The sequence below is a fragment of the Neopsephotus bourkii genome, unplaced genomic scaffold (assembly GCF_033783945.1).
Source record: "Neopsephotus bourkii isolate Nb327-2 ecotype Australia unplaced genomic scaffold, CSIRO-AGI_Nbou_v1 NB_1574, whole genome shotgun sequence".
NCBI lineage: Eukaryota > Metazoa > Chordata > Aves > Psittaciformes > Psittacidae > Neopsephotus > Neopsephotus bourkii.
This window is the reverse complement of record NW_026902050.1, coordinates 5,411,771-5,424,685: the sequence shown is the minus strand read 5'-3', so window position 1 is coordinate 5,424,685 and position 12,915 is coordinate 5,411,771. Positions and strand designations below refer to the sequence as shown.

The window sequence follows — 12,915 nt, the reverse complement described above, 5'->3', positions numbered from 1 at the left end:
GAAAGCTTTGCCCTACCACCTCTGTCTTAGGCAAACTGTAAAGTCCATAATAAATGTAGGCACTACTCACTACCGCAGAGCAAAGCTCTGCCTCTCAAACTTCTTCTCTAACGTAACTGATGGAAACAGATCAGGAAATCAGTGTCACATCATTCAGTTAACCTGTATCAGTTTTTAGTTTAAATTTAAAAGAAATACAATAAATTTACATTCTTGATTGTGCATCCAGGCATTTGTGAGGTCTTTGCAAAGAACTGTCACTGAAATGCTTTACTAGTAACTAGAAAAGGTGAAACAAAGCTTAGAAATATATTCCAAACTGTCTTATGTTCTGCTGATACTGATCATAGATAATAACACCCCAAAGTCTGCAGCACATGCTATCTCACTGGAGATTTTGAACTTGTTTGTTCCAGAATGCACACAAAACATTTAAGCATTTGACTTTCTAACTCTTCTGGAACACCATACAAGCAGCACAGGCTTAAAATTTTATATTTTAAACCCCTTCTCTGATCCATCCAGCAGCAGTTCCAAGCATCTTTGGCCAACAGATTGTCATTAGGCTTTTCCAGTCGGAAAGCCCCATGCTTTTCCTTATCAAAGTCACAACTGCTTGGAATTCTGCTTTAATACAGCTTTCTGAACCACTTGCCTGCACAAAAAAAAGGATCTGAGTATCTGTAAAACTCATAGCCTGTGGTTTAGGCTTCAGTTTTAGTACAATATTGTAGGCAAATGCAATAAAATTTGGGCCCACCACTGACTTCAATGCTTGTATTAGTTCACATTCTTAAGCTTTTTTTACCTTTTGCATGGCTGCTCACACTAGAAACTTCCCTGATACTTGCTTTAAACAGAAACATTAGCTTAGTTGTGAAGTTTTACAGTCTTTTAAGCAATAATAAGGTCAGATTCAAATACAAGCCAGATTTGGAAATATTTTTTAGAAAATAAAACAAGAGCAGGAATATTCTGCACTGTACATTTATTGCAGAATTGATGTCACTTTACATGATAATTTCAGGTGGCATAAACAGGTCACTGTGTATGAGCAAAACCTGTAATCTGTGACTGGCATTATCATTGTGGGGCACAAAAATTACCTTGCTTGGTGTCTTGGTGATGGCTGTGTTTTGCCCACAGCCACCTCTCTGTGACTGGGGGTTCTGGGTTTCTCGGCGGGAGCACTGGCTGCTTTAGCCAACCAGCTTCTGAAGATTGCAGTGTCTCTCATAATTACATTTTTTATTTTCTTTTGAAAAAGCAATACAAACTGTGTGGTAGCATCGGTGTTCTTGTCACAAATAACTGATTTCTTAACGTTTAACATGGCAGGCCTATAACAAAAAAAGAAAGCAGGTTGATTTTCCTTAAGATGTATAAACAATCAAAGAACAAGATTTCTCACAGAGCTCTCGGGATCTGATCACAGTACAACAATCAAAGATCCTAAACCCGCAGGAACAGCTGTAGTTTTACCTCTGTTTTGAGAAACAGAAGAGCATTCTTCCCTCCATTATGCAATACTGTATCTTTAGCTATTTAGTTTAACAAAAAAAAACAACTATTTTTGAAAAGTGTTGACCTACTTAACATACATTCTTAAAACAGTGACATCTGAAATACTTGTCTAGAGAGTGTGGTTCCCAAGACCTCATTTTTATATCTAAAAAATGTAACACTTCCTGTAATTCCACCAAAAGCCCATGTGCAGTAGATGATAAGGTAGCAAAACTCAATACTGACCATAATCGCAATGTAACAAAAAACCTGGTAAAACCTCCAACGTGGTACTAGAGGTTTCTGCACCTCTTCTAATTTGTCTCTAAGAGACTAGCTGAAAGACAGCCAAATGTAAATACACGGTACCATCCTAGCTGTAGGACAAACAAGGTGGCAGTCCTCTGTCATTCTAGGTGTACAGGATGCAACTATAGTATCTTCACTGTGTAGTGGATGTGTCAAAAATAATTATGTTAATGCAGTTGCAAATTCTGTAGTGTTGTCTATTAGAAGTGTAAACTACTGAAAACTTGGCCTTGCTGAGATGAATAAAGTGATTAAAATACCTGTCTTTACAGATACAGTAGAGGTTGTCTTTTTTATGAAATACAAATCTTAGCATTTCTTACCTTCTTTATTTTAAAATTTGTAGAAAGGTCTTTTTAGAGAGAGATGTTTCCAAAAAATATGTCACAATATAAATGAATCTATTTGAATCTTCCTGACGTGGTTCCACAACTCCCATGCAGAAGTACACACATGTAGGTGTGTACATACGTGGGGTTTAATTATCCTGATGTATTAGAGATGTCTAGTAACTAAACTGCGTGTGAACTCCACTGCATCTAGCCCTCTAGTAGGCTATGAACATGACTGAAGACACCAAGGCAATTCTGTTTTATCCATCTCTAGGCACACACACACAGAGTGCATCCCATTCCCAGAATTTCCCATCAGTTTCTGCAGACCCCACAAGGTCCACAGGCTTGTAACACTCCCAGAGCAATTTCAGAGGCGATACGTTTAAATAAGGTGTAAACTCTTGAGACAACTACAGCGGTGATATAGCGAAAGAAAAAGGGCAGCAGAAGCTTCATGATGGACACAGAATGAGTACTTGAAAGTGGCAAAGGATGATGTACTTGTAAAACCAAAAAAAGCAATCCAGGCAGGAATCTGGGAAGCATCTCCAAAGCCAGTTTCTTAGCATAAGCATTATTCCTTGGTGACATTTCATACACTCCAGGCGATTCAGGTAGAACCCCTGTAGCTATAGCTGATCACATGGAGAAGCACCAGAGGAAGTCAGGATGGTGTATTCCAAAGTATCCTGCATGCACAGGGTATGTACATGAAAAAGTGCTTTGTGAATTACTAACTTTATTTCAGAGTAGCAGAAAGTCATAGAGAAATGCTGTCACTGCACTTTGCCCCAGCAGTGCAGCCCTTCTTCCGTTGAAGCCATCTCTGCAGCTGTGGTTTTGTTCGGTGTTGCCCTGGACGTTTTCACACTAAATACGTTTCACTTCATGTGTTCACACAGAATCAAAGACAAATAACTGAAGTGTTTGATGACAAATCCTGCCAAAACCTGATTATTTCACTTGATGTAATGCCATGTACTGCAATCAAATGCCTATACTTACAGATATCAAAATTAATTTTATAAAGAAAGAATTGTTGGTTATCTTCTGGAATACTGATGTTCACATTAAGCAGATTTAAGCAAATTCCAACATAAACATCCTCAAATTTAATGGGTTTGATATGACTCATCAGTTCATAAATTCTCAGGGCCAGTTTTCCATCTAGGATATATCCCATCCCACTGCAATACGGAGGGTACAACCTGAATGGATATTCATCATACGAGATGTATGTTTTTTGGTAAGAGCCTCTGTAGGCAAAGTTATCAATGAGAGGATAACCAGTAAAAATATTTTCTGACGAATTTAGCTTCAGAAGAAATTTTATCAAGTTAGCAGTGTTGATGAAGACATCAGTATCGGTCTTCATGAGGAACCTAGTGTTTGAACAGAACTCAGTGACCCACTGAAATGCCATGATTGTTTTCAAGGTAAGATTGTTGTAAGTGTCCATAAAGTCCTGGCGAATTATGTCACCATAGAGGATGCTTTCGTCTTCTACTGACAGGGCTGCAGCATTGTTTTCTCTTTGAGAATCTTGACCTAGTAAGAACAGGGTTAGAATTCGATGTCCCCACCAGAAGCTTTGAGACCCCCACGTCATCCTGATGGCCTGCCTTGACATCACGTCCTCGGGACGTGAAGACACCAAGATGACCAGAAATGGATTTATGTCTTTGCATTTCAAGCGCTCCCGCAACGTGAAGAGGTAATGTTGCTTGTAAATTGGTTCATATTCATAGAAATACATGAGGTTTGTATGCTTAATCACAGTGTTGGAAGAAAAAGCCACGTACCACACTGCTGTGACAGAAAGTATGACGAGAAACAAAAAAATCCATTTTAATGGTCTCATGTACACAACATTAACTGGATCTGAGCAATAACTGGTTTGCAGAAGTGCATCAGTGACCTTCAAAATCCGTACCACAAGTCCTGAGACATGTTTCTTGCTGAAAAAGAAATTAAAAAGTAGTCTTCAGAATGCTATTATTCAAATATTATCTTTTTCTTATCTTGTCAAGTGTTAGTTGAGCATATGCTGTAACATAATGAAGACAAATACCAGACCCATTGGTCCAGCTGTTACATATGGCACCCTGCACACCCGGAATTGCTACTGCATTCCAGAAATGAGTACAAGCAGAGCACTGAGCAACTCCTGAGCACAGCATGGACTGAGATCTCATGACTTTCATCCTGGAAATTCCCCCTACGTAAATCTGATCACACAGCAAGCACTGTGACCCCAGAGATCTCAGCACAATCTCTGACTCAGTTAAATCTCAAGGGAGGAACACCCTGAACAAAACCCAACTGCTACAAAGTGCTCAGCTAATTGATGTTCAGAGGCTTCAAAAAACTGTGATTTATTTTAAAGCAAGGAATTCCTACTGGTTTGGATAAGCTGGAGCAAATTGGCCAAGAAAGCAGGTAAAAAGAGAAGTACAAGCAAATATTTCATCTCTTTTTTTAACAGCTGAACATCTACTTGTTCCAAATTGACTGAAGAGGTGATGGAGAAAAATCAGCTTCCTTATGAACAACATCACAGCCACAGACATGCTAACACAAATGTATCTCAACAGACAGCTCTTACACCACCCAAAGAAATGGCTACTTTCACAACACACAACACTGAACAGCAATCATTTATTTTCTAATAGGTGCTTATTACTTGCTCAGCAAGAAACTGAACGTGAGCCAGCAGTGGGCATTTGCAAACCAGAAAGCCAACTGTATCCTGGGCTGCATCAAAAGCAGTGTGACCAGCAGGTCAAAGGAGGTGGCAGAGGCATTGGAACTAGATGATCTTAAGGTCCTTTCCAACCCAAACCATTCTATGATTCTAAGAGACTGAGTAAAGGGGCACTGCAATCAACTTTGTCATGGCAGCTTTACATCTGGCATAATGGGAGCATGCACTGCAGCCCACGAATTTCAAATCTTACAGAAATTTTGTAAATTACTCTAATATTTTCCATTTAAACAAACAAGACACTACAAAATCCTCCTACCACTTCCATCTACGTAGGTTTTAAAGAAGGAATTCCATCTGCATTATTTTTATGCCAAACCCTACCTATCTGCCAAAAAAGCAATAGATTTTCTCAGCTCCATCAGACACACCACACACATCAAAAACCACAGTCGGCACTGGAGATGAAGGCAAACCAAAGCCGTTTTTTGACTACATACACGTCTTGGTCCAGAATACAAACTGCACAGGTATAAACCCCTGAAAACACTACTACAGCATCAGGATTAGATACATCAATTCATCTTGCCAAAACTAAATGTGAAAATAGAACTTCAGGCCTGCACCCTCCATTTAGCAGTGCTTACTTTTACTGTACTCTAGAAAACTATGTGTGTTCTGCAGATATCTTTAAACCAAAATAATTACAACATCTTACCGTGGGAGTTCCAAATGATTTCTAATGTTTGCAGTAATAATGTTTACCCTGTGCTATAAAGTATCCACAAAGACATAGTAAGGGTGATTCAAGGTTCAATTTCACAGCACAATTAATTACTATTTAACTTATCTTCACAAAGATCACTGCAGGGCTTATAAATGTTTTATATTTAAAAAAAAAAATAAATAAATCCAAACCTCAACATAGCATGCTAGAATTTAGATGAATTTGATTTGCCACCTTCCTTGTATTTCTGGGTATGATCTGACTTTAAATGAATGATCCTTTAAAGGAAGCATTTGGAGCACATTTCACTGACGACAAAAAGCACATCACTTAAAATGCATTAAAGCAATTTTATGCAAATAGCTATTTAAAGAAAATAATTTCAGACTGATCCCTTTTAAGGCTGAGTTACTTAAAAATTACCAAGTGACAAACCCTGCACTAAAGGTACCTAATATAACTACAGATTAGCATGTTACTAAGAACTTCCTAATGTGACTGATGTCCTGCCTTATAAAAACACAAAACCTTAGAGGTTTCATGCTCATTCACTTGTTTTTCTCCATATGGATTAAACATATGCAAGTAAAACAAGTTTGCAAGCACAAAAGAAAGTACCATTGAGGCTGTTCAAACTGCATTTAGGGAAGTTGATTGTAGCTGAATAAAAAACCCTTCAGAGCTGCCAGTCTGGTATTTAATCCCTAGTTTTAAGGGAAGAAAAAAGTAATAAAATGCTGAGTTCTTCTCTCTTTATATATATCAACCTGACTCGCAGTTAATAATATGAAAAACACGTACTCGAAGAAAACTACCTTAGTTATATATCAGTACTTAAGTATTTGACTTTATATAAATAACACTTCTCGGGGTTTGATGATCAATTTAAAGTAAATTACATCAAAATTTGATCAGTTCTTGACTACCTAATGAAAAAAAAATCTGATTATAAGTATTTTGATTCTTTACTGACAGAAAAGACTGATTACATGACATTCTGAACAACAAAATCACGACCTGAGCTGCTACACAATAAAAAATCTGGGAAAATAAATCATCGATTTTTGTCCTTTGCCCACACTATGCAAGATGGAATCTTAACGATTCTGTGTCCTTACGAACAGCCACAGGGCATCGAGGACAAGCAGTGTAAAGAGCTGTTCTGCCGTGCGACTCTTGAGGAGGCCAAATTCCTGTCTCCACAAACCTTGTTGCTCTCTTTCTTAAGGTCTCATTTATCCAGTGACAGGCTAAATAGTTTGCAAGCTAGCATAGGTTCACCAAAACACAGCTTTTAGAATGGTCATGGGGTGGAAACTACACTCCCTAAAACATGAGACAGCTGGTTTTGCAGCGCTGAGAATTCAACATACAGGCAGCCATCCTCCAGCATCATTAACTGAGAACTCTGCAAATAAACGCAAAAAGAACGAAAGGGCAAAGCAAAGGAGAAATCCGAGCACAGCCCTCGACAACGGCTGTGCTCTTCACTCCTTATTTCAAACGCCTAAACCAAAGCAATGAGTCTGAAGATGTGAGGTCTAAAAGCTGCGATTTTGCCTGGAGTTGGCGCAGTTGCAGTCCTTCCAGCTGCTGGGGAACGTGGAAGGTCCTCCAGCACTTCCAGGCGTTCTCTGCTGGCAGTTTCTGCCATCCAGGGATACTGAGCGGGAGCATAGCAAGGGCAAAAACTGCTGCTTTCAGGGAAATATTTTCATCTGCTTCCAAGCTCGCAGCTTGCTGGCCCTACATGGTACGAGTCTGAGATTGTGTGACCAACATGAAAGCAAACGGAAGAAAACTGCAACTGAGCACATGCGCTAGTAACTCCCGCCGCCTCCCGACCCGCCGTCACGGCCGGCTGCCAATGGCGGGGCTGCCCGGGAGGCCGCGCGCCCCCTCAGCCTCACCGCGCCCCGCCGTGGGGAACGCGATGTCCCCCTCCCGTTCCTCCGCCCGCCGTAGCCGTTACCGTTGCGCCCGGGGCTGCTGCCGCCGCACGCCCGCCAGCCAGGCGGGGCAGGGCATCACTCCTCCCGCCGATAGCGGCTGCGTCTCCTCGCAGCCACGGCGTCAGGTCTGGCTCGGGATGGGCGGCCCCGCTCTGGGTGAGTGGGGGATGTGTGGCCGCAGCGGGCACCGTAGAACGCCCGCCTCCTCTTCCGCCTTGTCGGGGGCGCAGCGCAGCGGAGCAGGGAGCCGGCGGGGAAGCCCCTCCTAGGGCCTGAGGCAAGCCGCGCCGGGGCGTTCCGGGCGAGGCGCCTCGCCTTCCCCTCAGCGAGGCCAGGGGCGGGCCTGCGCTCGCACCCCCAGAGGGGGGGGCTCCGACCGCTACCTGCTCTTTACAGACTGTACCCACAGCTCAGTCGGCTGTGGGATTGAAGTTCATAGGTTCCAGGAAAGAAGAGACGGGCATTTTCAAATGGAACTTTTCTCTTGCCTTAGCTACTGGAATTAATCATGGCGAGGGCTTACCCCCAGTTTCACTAAATGACTGTATTACATTTTGTAACATTACAAAAGCATGCAGCCGTGGTGGAATATCCTGCCTGGACAGCCCAGGAACCTACACAGGTTACCGTTAAAGCTGCAGAGTTTACGAAACGTTTATTGTGCAAAGTTTTGAGTTTGAATAATCGATGCTAAACCAGCTGTCCCAGTTTTATTACTCTGGGGGTTTTAAACTGAATGTTTAGTCAGACCCTACATAAGCAAGATAGCCTCACCCCGGGAAAGCAAATACACCTTTGGACAAATCAAAGGTAGATTTCTCACTCTTTCAAACGCTCACCTTCAGGTGCAAATAGATACAGAACCTGCAAGCAGGAGGCTGCATCATGCTGCATCATGTGCAGCTGCCTACAGCTTGGCTCTGATCTCCTGGTGTACAAACGCCAAAGCAACGCAGGAAATCGATTCTGGGAGTGGCTTTGCATCACAAAATCTTGCTCTGAGCCAGACTCAGGCTTGACTCAGGTACTGTTAAAAACTGCGAAGCCAGAGTCTCCAGAAGCAGTTCTGTCCTAGAAGTAAATGTAATTAGCTTATGAAAAAGTCAGATACTGCTTAATCATTTCTTTAAGGCAATAATCTGAGTTAATAACAGTTGCAACCATAAATATAAAATAATAAATGTATTTATGCAGCCATAAATAGCAAATAAATACCAAAATACAGCGGGAGCAAATGTACAGTGCAGAGAACTGAAGCACAGTCCCTCAGAAGCAATCCATCCATCCTCTCGCTGGCCCAGGAGGGAGGTTTTGCCTTTGATCAAGATAGCTCTATCTCAAGGAAACAGCATGCTGTTTTGCAGGGAATTCTGGTTCCCTTGGCTGCGTTAACAGTGTGTTTCACAGAGTTTCCTGTCTCCCCATTTTTTGATTCATCCACATACATAAAAAGAAACACACACTTTCTTCCCTGTTTAATACATCCTGACCTGATCCTGAAAAAAACTCTACACATAATCTATCCATGTTATTAAATATACAGTAAATATGTCACAGTAATCTTTTGTTGTCCCTGGTTACTGCTGGTATAACCCTTTCAGCTTCAAGAGAAACCAGATCACAACTTGTCTGTCAAGACTGAGGTTTATTTTATGCAACATGTGTGATAGCTGAGCAGCCTGTGTTGTAATTATTGAAATGATTACCCTACCCATCAGCAGCTCATGTGGCCAGGAGACCTTCATATCTTTTTGCTGATTATGTACTTTCTAGAGCAAAGACGAATGGTGGTAGCTAACACTAATGTAGCTGGGTATGCGGGCAAACCAGTACTGTAGTACTTCAGAATGCATCAAGCCAGCCCAGCGTAGGTCTGCTGTCAGTAACATGGAGGCTCAATATGGATTCAATGATATTAGACTAAATTTCCTATATCCTCTTTTTTTATTCTTATTTTATTTACTAAGAGGGTGGCGAGACACTGGCACAGCAACTCTGAGATTGCCCGGAGAAGCTGTGGCTGACCATCCATGGCAGCGTTCAAGGCCAGGTTGGACGGGGCTTTGAGCAGCCTGGTATAGTGGAAGGTGCTCTGCCAATGGCAGGGAGGTTGGAACCAGATGAGCTTTAAGGTCCCTTCCAACCGAAACCATTCTGTGATTCTATGATTACTATTTAGAGTGCAGAAAAAAAATAAATATCTTTTGATCAAGACTCTGTTGCTTTCCCCCTTTGGTTCCTGAGGGAAATCATCTTAGATCAGCAGGCAACAATGGAATAGAGCATAATGAAGTGAACAGAAACCCTTGATTTCAGGTAGCTAAATCTCAGTAATGACCAGATCTTAAGGACTCTATTTAGGCTCCACCACACCGAGTGCATTTAAACTTGTCCATACAAACATAATTCACTCAGTTTACAACTCCAACAGTGGAATCTAAGCAGGCAATTTCAGGGGTGGGCAGGAAGAGCAGCTGGCAGAGTCGAGGCAGCCAGGTACAGCAGAGCAGTTATCAGTGGAATTGCCTTACAGTTTGTTTGAGTCCGTGTGCTCATGTAGTCACACATTAGAGTCCACTTGAGATTAACTTGCTGCTGGAAGGTGAGAAGGTTCCTTGTCATTCTGTGGGTTAATAAGTATGGAAAAAACATGAGATTTTCATTCCTCACTGGATGTGTTTATATTTCATTTCTTTTTGAGAACAAATGCAGATGCGGACATAAAGAGATTTATCTTTTATCTTTATGTCAGGCTGCACCTAGAATACTGTGTTCGGTTTTAGTCCCTAGTAGACAAGAAAGATGAAGACAAGCTGGATAGGGTCTAGAGAAGGGATGCAAAGATGATCCACAGACTGGAAAGCCGTATGAGAAAAGTCTGAGATAACTGGGTTTGTTTAGCCTTAAGAAAAGGTGTCTCATGGGAGACTTTAATACCATGTTCCAGTATTGAAAGAGGAGCTACAAGGAAGACAGAGACTCCTTTTTACAAGGAGTCACATGGAAAAGATGGGGGGTAATGGGCACAAGTTAATCCTGGGGAGATTCCAGTTGGACACAAGAGGAAAATTTTTTAACAATGAGAACAGTCAGCCATTGGAATAATGTCCCCGGGGAAGCGGTGGATTCCCCAACACTAGACACTCCTAAGATTTGGCTGGACAGGGTGCTGGGGCATCTAGTCTGGACCATGCTTTGCCTATGAAGGTTGGACCAGATGATCCTTGAGGTCCCTTCCAACCTGGGATTCTATGATGCTATGACATTGGGTTCTCTGGAACAGGGCAGACAGATAGCGGTTCCCTGGCCCTTGGGGTTAGAGATCACAGCTAGGCTGCTGCAGGTTCCGTACACAAAATACAATGTCTTAAATGCTCATGGAGGTGTGGTTCACTGTTCAAATATGTTTGAAGACTGTATAACCTTTGTGCTTGTGACCAATTGGCACGTTACTCATAGTTGTTCCACCCACACAGGCTTGGCACTGAACAGTACACCTTCATAAATACTGTTTGCATATTATCAAGTTGATAAAAGCCAGCATGTATTTGTACAGAGCCTTCATTGACTTCTCATAGCACAAAGCTGCTTCTTCCCCTTCTTCGTCCGCACTCTTTGTGCTCCATCTGACAGGGGAAGAAAGACATCTTACTGAGAAAAACTGGCTTCACAAAAGAGACTGAATTCCAGCTTTAAAGGCTGCCTAGAGACGACCGCAGCAGAAATGGGCCTCCAGCACACCAAACACTCCACAGTCAAACAAGCCAATATACCGATGTTAGGACTTGATTCTGCTGGGAAATCTACACTGTTGTACAAGTTCAAGTCTAACGATGTTTTTCTAACAGTTCCAACAATTGGCTTTAATGTTGATATGATTGAAACTGGGAAGGATTTTACATTGACATTTTGGGATGTTGGAGGACAACAGAAAATGAGACAGGCTTGGTGCAATTTCCTGGAAAATGCAGATGGACTGCTGTATGTTGTGGACAGCTCTGATAAGCAACGTCTGGAAGAATCAAAGAAAGAATTTGAACTCATTTTAAAGAATGAATTTCTAAAACGGGTACCAGTCATCATGCTAGCGAACAAGCAGGATTTGCCTGGGGCTTTGAACGCTGAGGAAATAACGAGGAGATTCAACATGAAGAAGTACTGCAGTGACAGGAATTGGTATGTGCAGCCCTGTTGTGCCATCACAGGAGAAGGTTTGTGCGAAGCATTCCGGAGGCTAACCATGTTTGTAAAACACTACAGCAGATTAAAGGAGACTTCTGCCATCTTCAAGGAAAGCAAAACACTGTAAGAATTTCTATAATCAAATTAGGATCTGGTGAATGTAAATCAGTGTATTTGGTTGGACAGACTAAATCTGAAAATACTGGACTCTGGAGAACTCTTAGAAGTAAATACTTAGAAAGAATTACAGCAATATTAAATTTTACTGTTATAGCCACAGATGCTTCTGAGATACTACTCGCCGCATTTTATCAGTGATAGCATGCTCAAGTTATTCAGCTGAGAAGTGTGGCTGTTGAATGATGAAAAAGGTGGAGCTGAGCTTCTGAATTTTAGCATGTGGAAACAAAATGGGTGACCAGTGCTTAGAATGCTTAAATCGAGTAATTTTCTCAAGATGTAAAATAGCCAAGTCATGTTATGATAAATCATGGGATTTAATAAATGCTCTGTACATGTATTTCTCATGTCAAAATGTAGTCATTTTAGATCTTAAACTCTTGGTTTCCTACGAATAAACCTATGAATCTGAAATAGTTGTGAGATACTGCATTCTAGAACCAATTGCTCCAAACAGGTTTTAACAGGAACTGCTCCTTGTCGAGTCACAGACCACAATGAGGCATGGTGCTGTATGTAAGGTGGAGGTTGATGTCCCTCTGTTGCAGGTTTCTGTGTACCAATTTCTTTGTTTCTGCACCATCACATTCGTGTCCAGTCAGAGCATTGGAAGCTAGTGCTGATCCCCATTGGTTTGGGGGGAGGGATAAAAAGGGGAAGAATGGGGGGGATTGGCTCCTTGGTTGAACCAGGCAGGATATTGATGGATCCTGTCTTGCCTGTACTAAAGCCACCTGAAATTTTATTATTGGTAAATTTATATTTGATTAAATTTTACAGAAGTGGCACAAAGTTGCTAATAATTACTGCGCTATGTATAAAAAAAAATTCCAAATGTAATTTCTGTGCAGATTTCCTGATGGATAAAGGAGTGAATTGGTATTCTGAATGCCATTAAAGCAATGAAGGATTGATAACCAGAAGACTAATTGAACTGTATCAGCCACAGAAACAGCTTAAGTACTAAGGCTGAAAAGTTAATAGCTAGATCTTTTAAAAGCAAGAGAAAAGAGACCATCTAAT

The 12,915-nt window shown here is 41.5% G+C and overlaps 2 protein-coding genes across 2 annotated transcripts; one reads left to right on the top strand and one right to left on the bottom strand.

Annotated features, from left to right (window-relative positions):
* Positions 1-2,581: 2,581 nt before the first annotated feature.
* Positions 2,582-7,665, bottom strand: B3GALNT1 (beta-1,3-N-acetylgalactosaminyltransferase 1 (globoside blood group)). The gene is made up of 2 exons (XM_061371656.1): positions 7,551-7,665; positions 2,582-4,105 (listed from the first exon to the last, which is right to left on the bottom strand). The coding sequence occupies exons 1-2, from the start codon at positions 7,604-7,606 to the stop codon at positions 3,052-3,054; spliced, it is 1,110 nt and encodes a 369-aa protein (XP_061227640.1). The 5' UTR covers positions 7,607-7,665; the 3' UTR covers positions 2,582-3,051.
* Positions 3,727-12,484, top strand: ARL14 (ADP ribosylation factor like GTPase 14). The gene is made up of 2 exons (XM_061371654.1): positions 3,727-3,861; positions 11,164-12,484. Exon 2 carries the CDS (start codon positions 11,255-11,257, stop codon positions 11,837-11,839), a length of 585 nt encoding a protein of 194 aa, XP_061227638.1. The 5' UTR covers positions 3,727-3,861; positions 11,164-11,254; the 3' UTR covers positions 11,840-12,484.
* Positions 12,485-12,915: the final 431 nt, after the last annotated feature.